Here is a 22140-nt window from a genome sequence, read left to right on the forward strand (position 1 = left end):
GGACTGAAGACAACAACAACAACATGAAAGCATCACAAGCTGCACTACCTAATAAACTGTTCTCTCATAGTAAATCTTTGACATTTACAACAGTACAAGTTCATCTGAAACTTTCACAACCAGCTTGGCCTACATATGATGTAGACTCCTTCAGATGAGGTCATGAACTGGGGCAGAGTTCCTCCCAACTTCACTCCATACTGAACTCAGCACGAGGGTGTTGCAGTGCTGAGGGGAAGTGTGGTCCTCAGGACTGCCTCCCATATGTTGTTGCGGATTGCAGGGAGCCCCTCACTAAGTTGTGGTATCAATACGCACTGCTGACTACAGTGTGGCACTGCAATCTCTGCATGACACCACAATATCATTTCTGTTCTCTTAAACCCGGTGAATACTAGAACGAACAGAAATTAATACGATTGAACAAGTGTAAACCCTTGTTTACACCACACCAAATGGAAGTGATCAGAAGTGAACAAGCATTCACAGGGAATTTGCCAGTATTCACTACCGTTCATATGTATTTATCAACAAGCATTTACAATGGAATGGAGCCAAGAGAACACGAGATTATGAGCAATAGTGTGCATATGCCGAGAATGCCATGGCTTCTTTTTTTTAATTTTTTCTTGTTGCATTGGTGCAATATGAGTTTAAAATTTGTCAGTAAACTAAATGATTACAGATTTGTGGTTGATAGCATAAACTTGTTTAAGGGGAAGCATGGGTGAGTTTCTCAACTCCACTCCTCCAGGTGGTAAGTGTAGTGCCTTATCACCACAATATCATACATAGTTATTTTGGTAGAACTTGAAAATTTATACCACATTCACAACGGTTGGGTCATTAAGTGTGCTGAGATGGCTCAGTTGGCAGATTCACCAGAAAAGCTAATTTCACTGCAACATGAAAGTTTCAATGAAGAGCTGGTTTTCTCTAAGCAAATATCACCAAAAACATTATACAGCTATGGATGAATGTTTATTTGTCTGCCAATGGGAGGTTGAACTTATCCATGGGTAACTAGTTGGTGGTCACATACACAGATAAGCTACACAGGTGTTGCAACAGAATTGGTATTGCATATGGCTGCTTTCACACATGGGCCTGGCTCTTTATAGACAGTATATACAGGAGACAGGAATGGAATAGGATATGTAAGGTGGATTCATGGGACTGGTCTTGCACTTTGGTCTCTCATATAGAAATTATGCATGTAGCAAGTGATTCAAGGCAGGATAACATAAGGAAGAACTAGAATATTTCATAGCTTGGATGACATTGAGTTTAAAGAGCGTACTCCTCAGGATACATTGAAAGGTACCACGGCAGTAGCTGAACTGTCCGAGTCTGGAGGAATACTAGGTAACTAAGGGAATGCTCTCTTGTGGCTGGTTAACGAATTTAGTTGTAAAAGAAGGAGTATGGGGGAGTATGCTGATGGAGATCTATTTGTGGGCCAAGAACGACAAAAAGTGTCTATCTCAGCAGAACTTAGCGAAGTGTTCAGCAGCACTGAGATAAGATGCACCATCCAAAGACTGCGAGAGTATACAAGGAGGCTTTTGATGTAAAGGAAAAGCATATATTGAAGAGAGGTATTGGTGGTCCCAAAGTTTAAAGGGGATGGAGAGTCTGGTATCCCGGTTCGGCAATTTTAAAGGCCCACCACATAGAATGAAACTTGATGAAAGGCACTAAACAGTATTGCTGCATCTGTGGGCACTGGTGTCACCATTCCAAGCACTGCTAGAAAGAGCTGTGCCACCTAGCTGGCCTATCAGTGCCCATGGCTGTCCATCAAAGCCAGCAGTCAGTTATGATTTCCTTGCGCTACTGTACTGATTTCACTACACATCATTCTCTTGTTTCTGAATTTGTTACGTCTTAGGTTTTCAATCTTGGTTTACTTGCTGGGCTTGTTGTTCTGGCATGCTATATCCATTGTTTGTCTTCCTTTTGTTGCTGCCCACCTGTGTACTCTCATGTGGCTCACTGTGATGCCCCAGCCAGTCGGCCTGTTTCAACTGGTTCTCAGGTCGTTCCCAGTATAAACCAATTCCAATCACTGTAATTGGTGATGAGGGAATAGATTAGTAGCATCCCATGGATACAAAGCTTGTGCAACTCATAGAACAGGAACAGATGCTCCTTTCCAGCAGCAGATTCGACAACAGCAACAGCACCACCAGCAACAGATGGAGCTGCTCCAGCAGGTTCAGGGTAACCAACCCCACCTGCATTTCCACCATTTAATGATGCCAAAGAGGACTGGGGCATGTATTTGTAAGGGTTAAAATAGCACTTTTCTGCTTTTCGTGTTTCTGATGACACTCTCCAACAGTATTTTTTCCTTTCTTGTGCTTCACTGGAACCATTTTTTGTTACTAAAGAAGATGACACCACTCTCGAATGCTGTCCCACTTATGTTTGAGGAGATGTGTTTGTTGCTGTCAAATTTATTTAGAATGATTCCATGTGTTTGTATTGTGCCTCAAATTCCATTAACACCACAAGCAACCTGGGCAGTCCTACCAGTGCTGGTACACAGAAACAATGATGGTACTGAGTAACTGATTACCTACGCATCAAAGTCTCTGACACCCACTCAAAAGAACTACTCACAGATCAAAAAGGAAGCTTTAGCAATTACCTTTGCCATTAAGAAGTTCCAGATTTATCTGTCTGGGATCAAGTTTACCCATAGTATAGCCCACAAACTGCTGGTAGCACTCTTTGGGCCACACTCCTGGCTTTCAGAGCAGATGGTACAACAGCTCCTGCACTGGGTGCTTCTCCTCAGCTCCTACAGTTTTACCATTAAATATAAGCCCATGGTGCAACATGCAAATGCTGATGCTCTCTCTTGGCTGCCCTCAGAACAAGACCAGGCATTTGACAGACAGGAAATCTTATGTTTCCACATCAGTGTGGAATGACAGCATGCCTCGGATGGGTTGCCCATTACAGATAATCACATCACTGCTGACATACGCCACAACCCTGTCATAGAGTGTGTCATGCACTAGGTGCTCCATGGGTGGCCTACTCATTTTTCCAAGATCTACACTCCTGAACTCTGGGTCTGGGTTCACCTCTCCCACCGTCTGTCAGTCATCTCTGATATTCTCATGCTTGACACAGAGGCAGATGATCACCGTGTCGTGACCTTACCTACCATGCACCCTCATGTTTTGTATCGCCTTCATTGTAGGCACTGGGGTACGTCACAGATGAAAGCTTTCATTAGGTGACACGCCGCTCCGCTGCAATTTTTCATCCCCTGGTCCATCCCCCTTTGCTCCTGGAACTGCACTCATCTGTATTTTGCTAGTCTCTCTCTAGGGTATATGTGGCTCATTGTCATGGATGCTTATTATAACTACCTACAGTGTGGTCAACATGGCATCCACCACCACTGATGCCACTCTCAATGCCTAGTAACTGAAGGGCTTCCCCAAACTATTATGTCAGACAATGAGCCGCAGTTCACAGGGACAGCTTCCAAACTGTTCTGTACATCCAATGGCACCAAGCATCTGTTTAGTCTGCCATTACACACATCCTCTAATTGTGCAGCAGAGCATATAGTGAAAAGTTCAAACAACAAATGTTAAAAGTGATGAGCGTATCCACCACCACAGCTCTACTCGTAATGTTTCTGAGCACCTACAAGACCACCTCTGTCCATGACCGTAACCTCCATGGGTGGCAGCCATGTACTCTCCTCCCATCTTCTACATCTGCAGCTCATGGAACCCTGGACCCGACTAACTGGGGGCTTTCTACCAGGCTCGGCTATGTAGTCCCACTTGAATAGGACAAAACTCTCATGGATTCTGTCCAATGTGGTCACCACCCTTGCGCTGCACCTTATGATGGCTGAAACTATGAAGGGTTTCAAGTGCCGGTATACCAACCAGCTCCATCCCCACGAATCGACTGCACCTTCACCACCAGCTCAGTCGGACCTGGAATGTCCGCCCTTGCCACTGCAACACCTGCACAGGTACAACTTGTGCTCCAGGTCACCAGTAGCACTTCCCGTCAATGCATGCACAAGTGGAGGTCTCAGCGCCACCTTTTCCCTCTCGGCCTTCGTTGCCCACACCGCTGCGGCCCACTCCACTGGGCTCCACCAAATTGCCAGACACGACGGTTGCTTCCCACCAACTGGAGGGCCTTCTGGGCTGGGACTCCACCCACACTGCCATTTCACCTTTCCAAGTGTTGTCCAGGGTGCTTCTGGCCCTATCTGCCCACTACAGGGTGGCAGTATCTAGTGTCCCAGCCCAGCGAGTTTGAAAGTCCACCAGAAGGTGTGGAACTTGACAACAGCCACTATACAGCACTGCTACATCTGTGGGTGCTTGTCTCACTGTTGCATGTGCCACCGCAATGTAAGGCCCACCTTGCCAGCCTATCAGGGTACAAAAGGTGCCCTTTAACACCAGGAGTGCAACAGCTCTGCAGTAAGTCGTGATTTCTCAGCACTACTATATTGATCTCATTACACATTGTTGCCTTGGTTCCGTATTCACTACGTCTTAGGTTTTCGATCTTGGTTTACTCGCTGGGCTTATTATTCTGTCATGCCATCTCCATTGTTTCTCTTCCTTTTGTTCTTGTCCACACGTTTACTCTCAGGCAGCTTGCTGTGACGCCCACAGCTGGTTGGCCTGTTTTAACTAGTTCTGGAGTCATTCCTGGTCTTGTCTGATTCTAGTCACTACAGAGATCTTTTATGGAGCCGTCAGAGGGGTGGTGGCCAAATTTGAGGACAAAGGCTTGCTGAGATGAAGAGAACCAAGGGAAGTCAAAGGAGGGGATGCGTCCAGGAGGAGTCAGGATAGTTTGTCTCTGTTCTGGATCCAATTAACGAAACCATCATTAATATATCTGAATCAGACAATGAGTTTAGACAAGAGTGGCCTGATAAAACTCCTCTAGATGGCCGACCATGTAATAAAATTCGCCGACACGGAAGTTCTGGCTGTAGAGAACCACTATCACACACGCTTGTTCAGAGAAGCTGTAGAAATACAAAAACACGCGAACAGTTTGAACAAGAAAGAGGAAAGCCTTAAGGTAAACGGATCCTGGATTCTCGTACTGCAGCGAACGACTGTCGCAGGTAGCAAGAGGAGAACCGCACCGGAAATGACCACGGAGAAGCCCTCGGACGTTGGCGCGACAGGTACATATAGTCTGCGGCCGCGAGCTCGGCTCCAGTTCACCACCGGCAAACCATGCCAAAGGGTGAAAAAGAGAGCATACACCATGAGCAAGCAATAGCACAGATTTGGAAACAAACAAAAAACCTATCATCTCTACATTCAGAGAAACTTAAATTACTTATAACTGAATTTTTGATCACATTTTTATGTCTGATTTTCAAGGTTTTCTTTGTTAGAAACAATGAATTATTATATAAGTTCGTTCTTGACATACCTGTTGTCGTATCATTGATGGTGTACCCTCAAGAAAAGCTAAATGGAGCACTACACACGGAGCTTTTGAGGCAACCTTTAGAGCAACAAAAGACTGAGGGGGCTTCTCTAAATCACTGAAACAAAGAAATGAACATATTTAAAATTTCATATTTAGCTGTAATAATACAGACAATATATTATCAACTAATATAGTTTATCATAGCTTGGAATTTCAAAGCTGAACATGAGATTTTGGCGTAATCTGCATCCTATTTAATACATGGATTCAGCAGGATTCTGAATGTTATCTTCAGACCCTCAAGGGCTACATAGTTCACACTAATTAATATAGCACCACCCTGTCAGAATTACCCAGTAAGTAAATAGTATTTGATGGCATACTGAAGAAAGGTTACAGGAAATACTTTCAACAGTCACTTTAAATAGTCCAACTTTAGTCTTTCACAAGAACAAATGACTTTTTAACATTCTAGCCACTGGATAGTGAACCTGCTTTCTGCCATCTTGCAAATGGCACCAGAATTAGAAGTTTTAAAGGGGATTTTTTTTCTGCTCACTCTTCTTGTGAATAAATAAATACAAACTGTATACCAATTTTGATTATCTGGTACCTACTTCCAACAGATTCCTTCTATGCATAATTTTATAGAAAAACTATAGCATCCTTGAAGTGAATAATTATGATACCCTCTAATATGATGCACAGCAAAATTTCATAAAACTTCTGCGATCTGCAGGTCAATAACATAGTTTGTTAAGCCAGAGACTGTCTCTTTTAGTGTCATAGTTATGTACAACATACTATAAACTATCATTCTCAAGAAAATTCCAGAACAGCTGAAATAAAGACTAGAACCCTCATATTAGTCAGGAGCACAGTTTAACACTATGCTATGGAAAAGATATATTTTTCATAGAATAACATGGAAGCTTATAGGAGGACAGATGTGGAGACTTTTAGAAAGAAGACATGAGGCAATAACACAGTACGAAGTCCCAAAATAACCAAAACTGGCCATGATGAAATTTAAATTAACAGCGGAATGCAAAAGGTGTGACTATAAAACCTTGGAATCTAAAAAAGGCATAGAAGACACTTGATAAGACAGAAATAAGAATTGGAAAAATGGGAGGGTAAGTTAACAACCAAGGTAGCAAATAAAACAAATACTAGAGTTGAAGACAAATACAGAAACAGGAAAAAACACAAGCCAAGAAATTTAAAACCAAAGTGGGAAGGGAGAGTGTTGGGATGAGTAGACAGAAACAATGTTGAGAGTGAAAAAAATATTAAGAGTCCACGGGGTGAATTTAAAAAAGATGGAAATTAAAGAGAGAAAAGCTACACAGTTTGAACTATCCAGGTGTTCCCCATCTACCATACAGAGCAGACCTCTTCTGAACCAGTCATTAATTTTGTAGGTATTTATACCACTTTTTTCATGCAAATGTTTTACTGACAAAGCAGGTAAAAAATGGATACAGACACGCCGTCAGCAGTATATAGAATATTGTACAAGCTTTCAAACTCAAGGTTTCTTTCTACTGAGTTTCTCTTTTTTGATGCTTCACTGCCAAATACAACATTTCATGTACAATAGCCAAATGTTATACAGTCCCCTCTGAAAATTATTACAATAAATCTAGAGATTTAATTCAAAAATTTGAGACTCAATCTAAGAGCTACAAACTGTACCCTATATTTCTGGCCAACTATAAAACATGAAAATATTCTTTACAAGCATAATCTACATTGTATATAACCTCACACAGAGCATCATAAACAGGATTTATAGAGACAACAAATGTATACAAAAAATTATCTCTGCTTCACTAAAAGATTGTTCGTTTTTTATTAAACACTTTCTAATAAGGTGCTCTGACTCTTTTACATTTTGCACAACACATATCTGGCACAGAAGCTAAAAATAAAACATATATATAATGTAAAAAAAACAATACTGAAATTCCTGAATCTTTCACTTTGCACAGTAGTATGTGCTGTTGTTAAATTTCCAGACAAATTAAAACTGTGTGGATGACTGGGATTCAAACCTGGACTCTCGCCTTTTGCAGGCAATTGCTGTTGCCAAATGAGCTATGCAAACATAGCTGATTACTTGCCTTTTCACAGTTTCATTTCTGCCAGAAATTCTCCCCTTCTTTCTAAATTTAAATGTGGTCTCTAGCATGCTTTGCTGCAAGGAGTATTGACAGGATCTTAACTGTGAAGGTAGTTGTTAGTCATGTCTCAATATTAACAGCATTTCCTACAAAAGACAAAGGTTCAGATACAAGTCCCAGTCCAAAACACAGTTTTAACGTTTATTAGTAGTGAACCATGGCTAATAACTTATATTTTTAATTAACCATTATAATGCTCTGCACTGACAAACCTTTGCCACTAAAACAATATGTATTTGCCACCAACTGTAAATTTTATCTTTAAGTTAAATGATTAATTTCGTGACTCACCCTGGGATGAGCTTAACATACGCTTGATTCTCAATCAGTACAAAGGTGCTCCAGTCTTTGAGAAGAGCGTAAAGTGCTGCAGCGGCCTGACGACACTGAATGACCTGAAAGCGACCACTTGTATTTGCCAGATGCAGGTGTTTTGGCAATGGATGGTCATGTTGCAATATCAAACTAACAGTTCTTGTATACAGCCACTTATGCCATGAATTTGGATCCATCAAAACAATCTGTCGCCAGTACTGCCAAAACTGTGGGCTGGTCATATCACTGAAAAAAAAGACTATAATGATCAGTATGAAGCAGGCAACTTTAGATAAATTTATCCTAATAAATTTCAGTCACCTGAATGCTCCTCATTAGCAGATAAAATGAAGCTAAGAATAAAGTCTAAAATGTAATCTAGCAACTAAAAGCCAATTTTATCTCAGCATCCCACTAGACTAATCTATGTACAAAAATTTCAATTTTGAATATTGTTATGTAAAATCCCAAATAGAACACAACTGACCTACATTCTATCAGTGCTAAGCACATGGTGAAAGTTCTCAAAATAAACCTTCTTATGCTCCCCCCCCCTCCCCCCCCCCCAAAAAAAGGAAAAAAAAATTATACTCCAAGGTTGAATGTTAAGATGCCTCATAGGCCATTTGCAATGTCATTCTGCTCATTGCATTTCTATAAAGGGTTGATCTTTTCTGATGACAACTAACATCAAAATAATTAAGTAACAATATTTCCAATAAAATATTTTCTATTTATTCAGATTCCTCTCCACAAAGGATAGCTACATAAAATAATGTCAAAGACATGCCTCACAATGTGATGTTTTTACAATGTTGTTTACCTCTCTGTTACTTTAGAAATGAGAACAATGCCAACCAATATATGATGCCAAATCCTGGTAATTCTACATAGTATCTACCTCGGTAAGTAAATAATCACTTCCCTTTCCTCTGGTTTTTCACACAAACATTGCAGCAGTGGACCCTTCAAATAATGTTCTCATTTTTTAATCCATTCATTAAGGGGACTATCTTTAGATATTCTTGCAAGTGTGCTGGTATCTGTACTCATCATCGATGGCTTATAAGTGCCTTTTGAGGATAATAAAACATGGAAGGTTCTCTCTAATACCAAAAACTCTCAAAAATCCAGGACTGCTCAAAGGGAATCTTCACTCTAAGTAAACCCGCCACAATTAAGTTTCAGTAGGTGCCCAAAATTGCAGGTTTATTCTCAGTACACTTTCTCTTCTTTACACATTCTTTAATCTGAACTTACGAGTGCTTTAAAGAGGTTTCTCAAGACAAAGACGAAAAAGTCAACACACTTTCTCTCTGCAAATTATTATATTCCAGCATCATACATAGTGGCTGCTGAGATATTCAGCCACCTAAATTTTAAATGTTGACAACATGAAAGACAAGGCTTGAATAAGTATTTGATGCTAATATATAAATATGGCAATCATTCAATATAAAACACTATGACTGGATCCCATTACCATCTTCATACAGCTATACGAGGCAGGGAGCACTCAACAGCTCTTAACACTTTGCCATCCAGCGACACCAAAGTGGTGTCGCGCTCTGCCATCCGCACGTCTCATACAAATTTATTTGCTTGGTGCAGGCAGTGTTAATACAGATTACTTGGCTTGTCATAGGCCATTCTTGACATTATCGGGAGATTATACAGGGTTATTACAAATGATTGAAGCGATTTCACAGCTCTACAATAACTTTATTATTTGAGATATTTTCACAATGCTTTGCACACACATACAAAAACTCAAAAAGTTTTTTTAGGCATTCACAAATGTTCAATATGTGCCCCTTTAGTGATTCGGCAGACATCAAGCCGATAATCAAGTTCCTCCCACACTCGGCGCAGCATGTCCCCATCAATGAGTTCGAAAGCATCGTTGATGCGAGCTCGCAGTTCTGGCACGTTTCTTGGTAGAGGAGGTTTAAACACTGAATCTTTCACATAACCCCACAGAAAGAAATCGCATGGGGTTAAGTCGGGAGAGCGTGGAGGCCATGACATGAATTGTTGATCAGATCTCCACCACGACCGATCCATCGGTTTTCCAATCTCCTGTTTAAGAAATGCCGAACATCATGATGGAAGTGCGGTGGAGCACCATCCTGTTGAAAGATGAAGTCGGCGCTGTCGGTCTCCAGTTGTGGCATGAGACAATTTTCCAGCATGTCCAGATACACGTGTCCTGTACCGTTTTTTTCGCAGAAGAAAAAGGCGCCGTAAACTTTAAACCGTGAGATTGCACAAAACACATTAACTTTTGGTGAATTGCAAATTTGCTGCACGAATGTGTGAGGATTCTCTACCGCCCAGATTCGCACATTGTGTCTGTTCACTTCACCATTAAGAAAAAGTGTTGCTTCATCACTGAAAACAAGTTTCGCACTGAACGCATCCTCTTCCGTGAGCTGTTGCAACCGCGCCGAAAATTCAAAGCATTTGACTTTGTCATCGGGTGTCAGGGCTTGTAGCAATTGTAAACGGTAAGGCTTCTGCTTTAGCCTTTTCCGTAAGATTTTCCAAACCGTCGGCTGTGGTACGTTTAGCTCCCTGCTTGCTTTATTCGTCGACTTCCGCGGGCTACGCGTGAAACTTGCCCGCACGCGTTCAACCGTTTCTTCGCTCACTGCAGGCCGACCCGTTGATTTCCCCTTACAGAGGCATCCAGAGGCTTTAAACTGCGCATACCATCGCCGAATGGAGTTAGCAGTTGGTGGATCTTTGTTGAACTTCGTCCTGAAGTGTCGTTGCATTGTTATGACTGACTGATGTGAGTGCATTTCAAGCACGACATACGCTTTCTCGGTTCCTGTCACCATTTTGTCTCACTGCGCTCTCGAGCGCTCTGGCAGCAGAAACCTGAAGTGCGGCTTCAGCCGAACAAAACTTTATGAGTTTTTCTACATATCTGTAGTGTGTCGTGACCATATGTCAATGAATGGAGCTACAGTGAATTTATGAAATCGTTTCAATCATTTGTAATAGCCCTGTACATTGTTAAGTTTTACGAATCTCGTCACTAGTTCTCATAAGTTCTCAACCCTGTTCCCCTACTTCCCTGAAATTTCAAATAAATACATACATAAATAAATACAAAATTTGTTTGTTTCATATATTTGTTTATTTGCATTGTCTTTAGTACCTAGTATTTCTCTTTCATATGATATGCAGCAAAACAGTCTCCGAGATGCAACGCAACGCCACAAGACTTGCACATTAAGTTTGTTTGTTGTTCTTTTTCTGTTTTTGGAACATACATGGCAGTTTCTTTGTTTTCGTTTATTCGTTTTGGAAATAAGTATTAGTTCGTGTTGCTTTATGCAACTGGAAAGTCTGTCAACCGGATCATGATGAGACATATGTGATGTAGTGGCTACCTCCAAGTTTTTCTCAGAAACAGCAACACGGTCTTTTATCCACAAATCAGACACTTTCAATAAAAAAATCATGAAATCGGAAACTTGTGTTCTGTATTGAAACATTGACATGTACAGAATGCATGAAATAATGTGCAATTAAAGGGGTACATGGAAACCTTTATTTGACCATTTTATAGTTTTTATGTATATAAGGTAATAACTCAAATATCGGTCTGCCCGATCCACTCCTTTTATGTATTTGTTGTAGTCTAATACACTTTCAGGTTTTCTATTGTGTAACTGGTTTTTCTACATTTTCTTTGAGTGTCATTCAAAGTGGCATTATGTACTGTAGAGATCATTCATATCATTTTAGTTTTCGGAGCTCTCCATACCTGTGCAAGTAGTTCACCTTTCCGTTGATAACAAGCTTCAAACACATTGACTTTTGTGCGTTTTAATTTTCCTGGAAATCCTCTATTTTGTCATATCATTCCACAAACTCGAATTTTCTTTCCAAGTAACTTCTCTGCAAGTTCTACACTGTTATAATAACTATCCATGTAGAGGTGATGCCACTTTCCATCAGAAGGTGTCAATAGTTCCATCACTATTTTTGATGAAGGCTGTCCAGCACTGGAATATATCTTGAATGAGGAAATGTATCCTGTACTCGAATCACGCAGCATGTGAATGAGTATGCTGTAGTTCGTAATTTTCGACGGATTGTAAACTTTAAAATTTAACCATCCATGTCACAGTATCATTCCTTCATCAATTGAGATGTTCAGACTTACATTAAAAGATTCTTTAAACTTTTTGCAAAAATAATCAATTACGAATTGCACTTTGAAAAGCTGGAAGAATGTAAAAATGATAATATTTGTCTGAAACGGTTGTGGGACATCATTTTGCGAAATATTGGCATGTCTATCAACAGATTCATTGACCAATAATCAACAATCCTTGCTTTTTTCACAGTTCCCATAAAGATAGCAAGCCCAAACCATTTTCTAAATTTGGGTCCCGTAATGTCAACAAATTTGGCATTTTTTAATCTGGTTTCTTTCTATTGCAATTTTGACTGTAGTACTTGTTGATTTCATTGCTAATATATTCAAATACATCATTCCCAATACATAATTCTACGATATCCTCAATGCTCTGTGTATCTTTGGGAAATATGTTTGCACCCGGGGATCCTTCAAATGTATTATTGGTCCTCGGTAAATCAAAGTCTGACCACTGTGCACTGTCTTCTTCATCCAAATCAGTTGGCAACCGTAGCATTCGCCAAATTCTTCTTGGACATATTTCACTATCTTCCAACAATTCTGCTTCACTTTCATTTTTTTTATACCCAATGTCTTCTTCCCAATTGGCCAAGTCATCCAGAACATCAGACAAGATGTCGGCACATTCATCATAAATAATCATATCATCTCTTTCGTTTGCCATTATGAAAGGGCACAAGTACTTACAAAAACAAAAAACTTGTTGACGTGTGTAACTTATTGGTACCTAAACAAAACACCAACAAAATGCAAAAGATACTAACGTGCTGTCGCTGGCCACTGCGCGATGCTATGCTCACAACACCACTGTGGTGTCGCCGGCTGTTGACTGCTATTTTGTGCACAACACCACTGTCGTGTCGACAGACGATATAGTGTTAATTGCTCTCACAAGACCCATAACATCCCAATGTGAAGGGTATTACTGAACAATTCCCTCTCCACAGTTTCTTCCTTTGCATATACCACAGGTGAAAAATCAGTGCAGCACACCAGTACTGACCATTCCAGTCCCACAAAAGGTCATATATATAACATCATGGTTAGAGTATTTTGTGAGACCATTTACCAAAAATAGCTACAATGTTAACAGTGTACAAAACTTTATGTAGGTACTACACTGACTCACCATCAGTGACAACAAATTTTCCATGTTTATTTATTTATTCATTTATTTATTTTTTAAATTTTCCTGGAATTATCCACAGATACACACCACAGCAGTATCTGCTTATGTACTACAGGCTATAGTCCCTCCATTATGAAATATATGTCAACAAATGACACACTACCCCAACCCTTCACCCATTATAATTATTGGTTTACTATTTTTCTCCGTTCCTTTCTTCTTCTTCTTCTTCTGAGCAACAAACCTGCAATGCTAATTTAGATTTTATTACGCCTCTCCTTTTTTTCTGTCCCGATTTCACTGTTGCTGCTGAACCTTCCAAATGAAATTTGTATCACCTCCCTCTCCTTTTAGTTAATCTTAGATAAAACTAATACATAGGGCTACATTCTGCAAGTAATAGCATGCACTTCTTACCTAGAAGTTAAAGAAGGGCTGCACGAATTCGGTGGAAGATAAAATACAGGCATACCACTGCGTATGCTCTCAGGCACTACATATGCAGTAGAATTACTGAGGAAAGTGTTAAGATGAACTAATATTTGATCAGACACTCCCAAACTTTTGAACGTGGCCCAAAATCTTGATACTACAGCTTGTCGATATGGAGATTTAAACTCCTTCTTAACAAGGCATGTGACATCATGTAGGAATTCATATGGTGCTGCAACAGAAAAATGAAAATAAAGATAATATAGGTGCTTTGTACAGTCTATCACCATGTAACATCTACGAGGGTCGTTCAATAAGTAATGACCCACATTTTTTTTTTCCTCAGACCATATTTATTAAGAGACAGAATTTGGTGACAATATAAATCAACATGTCTTGTCCTTGTCTTATTTTTCTACATAGTCTCCATCATGATCTATGGCCGTACGCCAACGTAAAAGAGAATGTATTCCGTGTTGGTGAAAGCTCTTGTCCTGTAGGCATAGCCATGTTTTCACTGCATGACTGACACTCTCATCATCTTCAAAGTGTGTTCCCCATAGAGAATCTTTAAGCAGCCCAAAGAGATGGAAGTCCACGGGTGCCAGGTCTGGACTGTAGAGTGGATGAAGCAATGATGTCCAACCCCTTTTAGCGATGTATTCCCGGGTTCTCAGACTTGTGTGTGGGTGTGCATTATCATGTTGGAGCAAGATTTCTGCTGGATTCTTGTCCAATTGAACATGTCGGAAATGGTTCTCGAGTTTATTCTGAGTCTTCGTGTATGTCTCTGAATTGATGGTTGACCCTCTTGGCATCCACGAGAATGATGCCATCACAATCCCAGAAGACTGTCACCATGACTTTTCTGGCAGAGGGGGTTATCTTGAATTTCTTCTTTTGTCATGAATGAGGACAATGCCACTCCATGGACTACCTTTTTGTTTCTGGCACAAAGTGGTGCATCCAGCTTTCGTCTCCTGTAATGATCCATGACAGAAAGGCCTCGCTGTCGGTCTCAAAATGTTCCAGCAATTCAGATGAAATGGCCTTTCTTTGAATCTTGTGGTCTGCTGTGAGCATTCATGGAACCCATCTTGAACACCTCTTTGAACATCCGAGAGTCTCTATCATTGCAGATGCGCTTCCAATGCTGACTAACAACTGTAGAGCCATTTGTCGAGTTGTGATGTGCTGGTCGGCACATATAATGGCATCCGCACACTTCAGCATGTCTAGAACAGTGTCTGTGACAGGACATCCCGAGCACAGCTGATCATGGAGCTCTGTTTCTGCATTTCCTAAGGCTGTAACTTTCTTTACCCATTGCCGAACTGTAATCCTATCAACTGCAGCATTGCCCTACACTGCACACAAACATTTATGGATGTTCACCACGGATTCTTTTTCTGCACACACGAGTTCAATAACAGCATGCTGCTTGTAATGTGAGTCACATGTGTACGCCATTTTGACACTGTACTGCAGTTCTGCCATCTGCCAGAATAGTTCGAAACTTCACCGGTGCACAGAACAAACTTCAAATGTGAAGCACCAACAAGGAGGTTTATCTATGCATATTAATGGCTTTTCTAAAAAATATGGGGGCACTACTAATTGAGCGACCCTTGTAAATTTCCAATATAGTAAATAATATAAGAGAAAATTTAAAACTAGCAACAGAAAGTATGGTAAAATATTTATAGGTGGAAAGTACACAAATTGTGTCTTGTTCCACGAATATATTTACTGCTAATTGAAGACCAGATAGTAATAAATATGTATCAGTGGAACAGAATGCAATTTCTTTGTTTTTCATGGTTAGGTATGAGATTGTTCTATCAATAAACAACAGAAGACTCCATTAATATGATCATGTGTGTTTGTTATTTTAGAACTTAAAACACTCATCGCCCCATAGCCATTATTTTAAACTTCGGCAAAATTAAAATGAGCAGTAACTGTGATGATCACATGATCCACATACACAGAACTTCAAAACCAGGACATATTTGTGGCCAAAAAGTAATAGAAATCACAAGAAGATTAAAAACAGAATTTCTTTCAAATATTATTATTACTTCAGGTACAGATAAACAACAACAGAATGTGTATTCTTTGAGTTATTTGACTACTTTTATTCATCAGATACAGCCATCCTTGGATATTTAATGATCTTGTGGCAACATGTTAGAGGTTTAAAGCATGACATGGTCCCATCATCAACTCAAGCTGGTGTGAGTTGGATCTCAGTATTTACTCTATAATTTTGGGAATTTTACATATGGCATCCCCGGTGAGAATATAATGGAAACATTGTAATGTGGTGGACAAACTGATCCTCCTCCCATTATTTCATCAAGTTTGCATATATTTCTCCATCTGGCTGCTATGCGAGGTCGCAATGGAAAATTTACACCTCAGACTGTGTGAGTCTCGTGTGAGACTGAATAGTGATCGGAAAGTCACAGCCTTCTAATAGGAGAGCCATGTCTGTGACTGAGTAGGATGTCATCATTTTAATTGGAACGAAGTACTTTAGCATTTCGATAATTGTTGTTAGAGTTCATTCAAAATAATTTAGCCTGTAAATGCACAGTTGATATGGTACGGGAAGGGACAACAGTAGTGGTGAGGGCTCCATCATGAACAACCACTGCATGGTAGTGTACCACTATATGATAGTGTACGTGCAATTCAACAGCTGAAGTGTAAATCACATTTACCGGTTATGTCAGGACGAACAATAATCTGATAAACGCAGATGTTCAATATCAATCATTTCTCGCAAAAAAAAAAAAAAAAAAAAAAAAAAAAAAAAAAAAAAAAAAAAAAAACATTATCAAAAGAATCAACAAGCAAAACAAGTCAAACCACACACTGCAAGAACGATATCTCATAAAAAAAATAAAATAAAAAAAAGTGGTAAAGAATATAGCTTAATGAATAATGTCTCTTCCAACAATACTTATAATGTAAAATAAAGAATATGTGTCATATCAAAATACACTCCTGGAAATGGAAAAAAGAACACATTGACACTGGTGTGTCAGACCCACCATACTTGCTCCAGACACTGCGAGAGGGCTGTACAAGCAATGATCACACGCACGGCACAGCGGACACACCAGGAACCGCGGTGTTGGCCGTCGAATGGCGCTAGCTGCGCAGCATTTGTGCACCGCCGTCGTCAGTGTCAGCCAGTTTGCCGTGGCATACGGAGCTCCATCGCAGTCTTTAACACTGGTAGCATGCCGCGACAGCGTGGACGTGAACCGTATGTGCAGTTGACGGACTTTGAGCGAGGGCGTATAGTGGGCATGCGGGAGGCCGGGTGGACGTACCGCCGAATTGCTCAACACGTGGGGCGTGAGGTCTCCACAGTACATCGATGTTGTCGCCAGTGGTCGGCGGAAGGTGCACGTGCCCGTCGACCTGGGACCGGACCGCAGCGACGCACGGATGCACGCCAAGACCGTAGGATCCTACGCAGTGCCGTAGGGGACCGCACCGCCACTTCCCAGCAAATTAGGGACACTGTTGCTCCTGGGGTATCGGCGAGGACCATTCGCAACCGTCTCCATGAAGCTGGGCTACGGTCCCGCACACCGTTAGGCCGTCTTCCGCTCACGCCCCAACATCGTGCAGCCCGCCTCCAGTGGTGTGGCGACAGACGTGAATGGAGGGACGAATGGAGACGTGTCGTCTTCAGCAATGAGAGTCGCTTCTTCCTTGGTGCCAATGATGGTCGTATGCGTGTTTGGCGCCGTGCAGGTGAGCGCCACACTCAGGACTGCATACGACCGAGGCACACAGGGCCAACACCAGGCATCATGGTGTGGGGAGCGATCTCCTACACTGGCCGTACACCACTGGTGATCGTCGAGGGGACACTGAATAGTGCACGGTACATCCAAACCGTCATCGAACCCATCGTTCTACCATTCCTAGACCGGCAAGGGAACTTGCTGTTCCAACAGGACAATGCACTTCCACATGTATCCTGTGCCACCCAACGTGCTCTAGAAGGTGTAAGTCAACTACCCTGGCCAGCAAGATCTCCGGATCTGTCCCCCATTGAGCATGTTTGGGACTGGATGAAGTGTCGTCTCACGCGGTCTGCACGTCCAGCACGAACGCTGGTCCAACTGTGGCGCCAGGTGGAAATGGCATGGCAAGCCGTTCCACAGGACTACATCCAGCATCTCTACGATCGTCTCCATGGGAGAATAGCAGCCTGCATTGCTGCGAAAGGTGGATATACACTGTACTAGTGCCGACATTGTACATGCTCTGTTGCCTGTGTCTATGTGCCTGTGGTTCTGTCAGTGTGATCATGTGATGTATCTGACCCCAGGAATGTGTCAATAAAGTTTCCCCTTCCTGGGACAATGAATTCACGGTGTTCTTATTTCAATTTCCAGGAGTGTAATATATAGCAGTCTCCTGACAACCTGTTTGTAAGTTTAACAGTGACTTGGATTCCCCACCCAGCCTGAGTATCGATACAGATAGCAGGTCAGAAATACCCGAGCTATGTACTCCAGCCACATCTTGCTCCCATATGAGGCACCGCCACAGCCGCAGCTTCAACCGTAAGCATGTCATGTGAGGCTGTCCACTGACACAAGTGTGACTGTAAATACTGCAGACTCACATTAGCCAGTTAGCCTTGCTAATTCATTAGAACCTTAGATATGTGCCATGGTTAGTATAATGTTTAACCTTGCCTGTAATACATTTTTGATTCGGATTGCTCCCAAGACTGACTGTATATGCCTACAGTAACTTATACTATGCTCTGGACTTTGTTGTTGTTGTTCTTTTTTGCCTTCTGTTATATTTACGCTCTTTACTGCCAACCACTACATAGTCAAAAATTATGTCAGCCAATAACTGGATGCTGAACTGTGAGATGGTTAGAGGAACATTAACACAGCAACTAACTGTTCAAGTACACGGCATATTTTGTTGTTCACAGCAGCAGCAGACAGGATGCAGAAGTTCATGGTGCAACTGAAAATTTATGGAGTAATGGCAGATTTCCAGTTGGACACAGGCATAGCCATGTCTCTGATTAATGTGGACATGTATTGGCAACTAGTTGCAACTAGGCTCAAATTTAATCAGTGCGGTAAGCAACATGCACAATCCTACATGGTATCAGCTGCTGATTTGCAAGGCTTGGCACACCTGTGCGATGTTTCCTATAAACATAGCGGCATATTGTATGTGGAATCATCTCTTTGTTACATTCTTATGCGTCTTGCCCCTGACAGAACAGACAGTGTGAGAGGCTTTACAGTCATCTGATCCAACTCTAAGCAACATTCTAAAAATTTACAAAGCTCATGAAGTAACAGCTTCTGCACACACGTTTCACGATACTTATGGTGTCAACTTCTTTAGTCGTCAATGTCATCGCCGTTGTAGTAGTAGTAGTAGTAGTAGTAGTAGTAGCAGTAGTAGCAGTAGTAATCGGCAGTGGCAGGGTCATAGTCATAGTCTACAGTCAACTAATAATATCCAGTAACTGTCATCATCTGATTTACCGAGCACCTGTTTGTCGGTAGTCTGGTGACACAGGATTCAGTAGCTAGTGCAGCAGTTAGAGATCCACTGCCCTCATTTTTGGTAGACACATAAAAACAGAAGATATCATCATTGGTAGATTCACAAAAACAGAAGACCTCATCATTCGCAGATGCACAGAAACAGAGGCACTTTGTTTGCTGTTGATGTGTCCCAAAGCAATCGGAAGCTCATACAACAGGCCCCTCCCTGACAACTTCAAAGCGTCCCAGAAAAGTCTGTGCCATCAAATTGTGTGCAGATTGTGGCCCGCAGCAGCAATGGAGTCACTGCCATTTCTGTGATAGCACCTGTTTTGCATGGCACAAACTGGGGCAGCTAGCAAGTGTCTGCCTGGGTTGGTCTACGACAACAAGAACAGCCATCAGTGCACTGCATGCACTGGTGTTCATAGCAGCAGCAGACAGGATGCAAAAGCTCATGATGCAGCTGAAGATTAATGGAGTAATGGCAGATTTCCAGTTGGAAACAGGCACAGCCATCTCTCTGATTAATGTGGATACGTATTGGCACATCGGGTCACCACAGCTGTGGTACCCTCAGTGCAGAGTACCAATGGCCAGTTGATCCTGTTGCGGGGTCAGATTGTAGTCCAAGCTAAGTATACAATTGTAGATCAGCAACTAAACCTGCTAGTTATCACTTCTTGCAAGACCACGAACCATTTTCGCTTACACACTTTGGTACTTTGTTGTTTCCACATTCAAACCAAGTGAATATAGTTTCAACTGTGATACCATACAAAGAACTTGATACCTTATGCGTGCAATATAAGCAACTCTTTGAACCTACAGTAGGTTGTGCAACAAGTTTCCTAGCCCATATATCCTTAATGAAATCAGCAGAGCGCAAGTATTTGAGGGCACATTGAGTGCTTATCACCATTTGTGATCAAGTTAAAGTGGAACTGGATAGATTGCAGAGCATCTGAGTAATATTCCCAGTATTGTCTAGCAATGGCCAATGCCACGGATCACAGATGATAATCCAAAGGGATCACTTAGAATTTATGATTTATTTTAAGTCTACCATTAATGCTCAAGTAAACATCAATATGTATCCAGTTGCTTGGCTGAAGGAATTGTTAGCAAAATTAGCAGGGTGCCACTATTTTTCAAATATAAATCTCATTGATGCCTACTTTCAACTGCCTGTAGATGATCAGAAAAAAACAGTTTTTAATGATTAATACACTGCTTGGCATGTATCATTAAAATACATTGATATTTGGGGTTCCAAGCACTCCTGGGATGTTTCAGAAATACTTTGAGCAACGCATCCAAAGTATCCTCAACTGTGTTAATTATTTAGATGACTGGCTAATTACTGGGGCCACGTGGCAGCAGCATCTGCACAATCTATGGATGTTGTCTGAGCAGTTCCATGTCTGTGGTCTGTATTATTGCCTTGACAAATGTAGTTTCTTTGAGCAAAGGGTGAAGCACCTGGGGCAGATATTAAGTAAAGAAGGGCTCACACCCACACAGTATCAGGGGGACACAATCAGTAACTTACAAGCTTTGGAAGACCTCAATGAACTACAATCATTCCTAAGCAAAATAAATTATTATGCGAACTTTATTTTCAATGTGGCATAGACTTTCCATCTGCTTAATCAGTTGTATAAAAAAACTGCAGTTAAATTTATGTGGTCAGAGATTGTCTTGCCAGAAAGCTGAATTGCTACTTTAAAGGGCCTTACTTCAGCCTCTTGTATAGCAAAACTCCATCCGTGAAACGCTTAATGCTTGCCACCGATGCATTGGATTGTGGCAGTGGTGAAGTGTTGTCCCACAAATACATTGACGGCACAAAACAGTCCATCACATTTGCATCTAAAATATTAAATGTAGCACAGAGGAGGTTTTTCACAAATTTTGAAGGGGCTGTTTGCTATCATATACAGTGTCAAGAAGTTTCACATATATATCTACGTTATTAAGTTTCAGCTGATCACTGATCAGAAGCCCGTCATTCTGTTATTCACTCCCCATTTAAAACTCTCTGATAAGACGGTGCAGCGGCTGCAACAGTGGGCGTTATTCCTGAGTAACTACACCTATGAGTTCCATTATCAGCCCACCATTCAGCACTTTCCCGCTTGCCATGTGGTCCAGATGCTGAGTTTGATAGGCACAAATCACTGTGTTTTGCCTTAGATGCAAATCAGTGGCACAACCTAGATGAATTCCTAATTACAGAAACAGGCCATGATTGACTACTCTGCAGGGTGTTGTCTCTGTATGGCAGGGATGGCCAGGGCACCTGCCTAAGGACACCAGTCCAGCAATGTGCATCTGTTTTTAATTACAGTACATGATTAATGTCACTGATGATGTCACATTGTTAGCCCGGACAATTCTGAATGCTGGATGGTAGTTCCTCCCATGCTCCAGCCCCACATACTGAAGCTCCTCCATATTTCACATTGGAGAATGTGTAGAATGAAGACAATACCAAGGCATCAAGTGTATTGGCCTGGTGTTGACACCATCACAGAACATACCGATCAGACCTGCCAAGTCTGTGCCAGCATGCAGCCCCAGCACAGCATTTCATCTACGAGTACCCTTGGCAAAGAGCATAAGTTGATTTCACCAAACCATTCTTGCGAGCAATGCGGTAACTAGGTTGTTGATGCCCTCTCTTAACTTTCCACATATGGTATGGATAGCTACCACTACCATAGCAGCTACCATCCGTGCCCTCTCTATCATATTTCCAATAGAAGGGCACCTTCATCCCTGATTTTTGACAATGACTCTCAGTTCATGGCATCTGTGTTTCAGGATTTTTGTCAGTGCAACAGCATTGAGCACATGACCACTGCTCCTTTCCATCCCGCATCCAATTTGGAA

At 41.5% G+C, this 22140-nt stretch overlaps 1 protein-coding gene across 1 annotated transcript in view; it reads right to left on the reverse strand.

Annotated features, from left to right (window-relative positions):
* Positions 1-22140, reverse strand: part of LOC124722628 (KICSTOR complex protein SZT2-like) — a 727281-nt gene that overhangs the window by 604863 nt on the left and 100278 nt on the right. The window contains exons 12-14 of the mRNA XM_047247762.1: positions 13676-13922; positions 7929-8198; positions 5452-5566 (exon numbers count right to left, since the gene is read on the reverse strand). Of these exons, the coding sequence (XP_047103718.1) occupies positions 5452-5566; positions 7929-8198; positions 13676-13922 (632 nt within the window). The remainder of the gene's footprint in view (positions 1-5451; positions 5567-7928; positions 8199-13675; positions 13923-22140) is intronic.

Source organism: Schistocerca piceifrons, chromosome X, assembly GCF_021461385.2.
Source record: "Schistocerca piceifrons isolate TAMUIC-IGC-003096 chromosome X, iqSchPice1.1, whole genome shotgun sequence".
NCBI classification, from domain to species: domain Eukaryota; kingdom Metazoa; phylum Arthropoda; class Insecta; order Orthoptera; family Acrididae; genus Schistocerca; species Schistocerca piceifrons.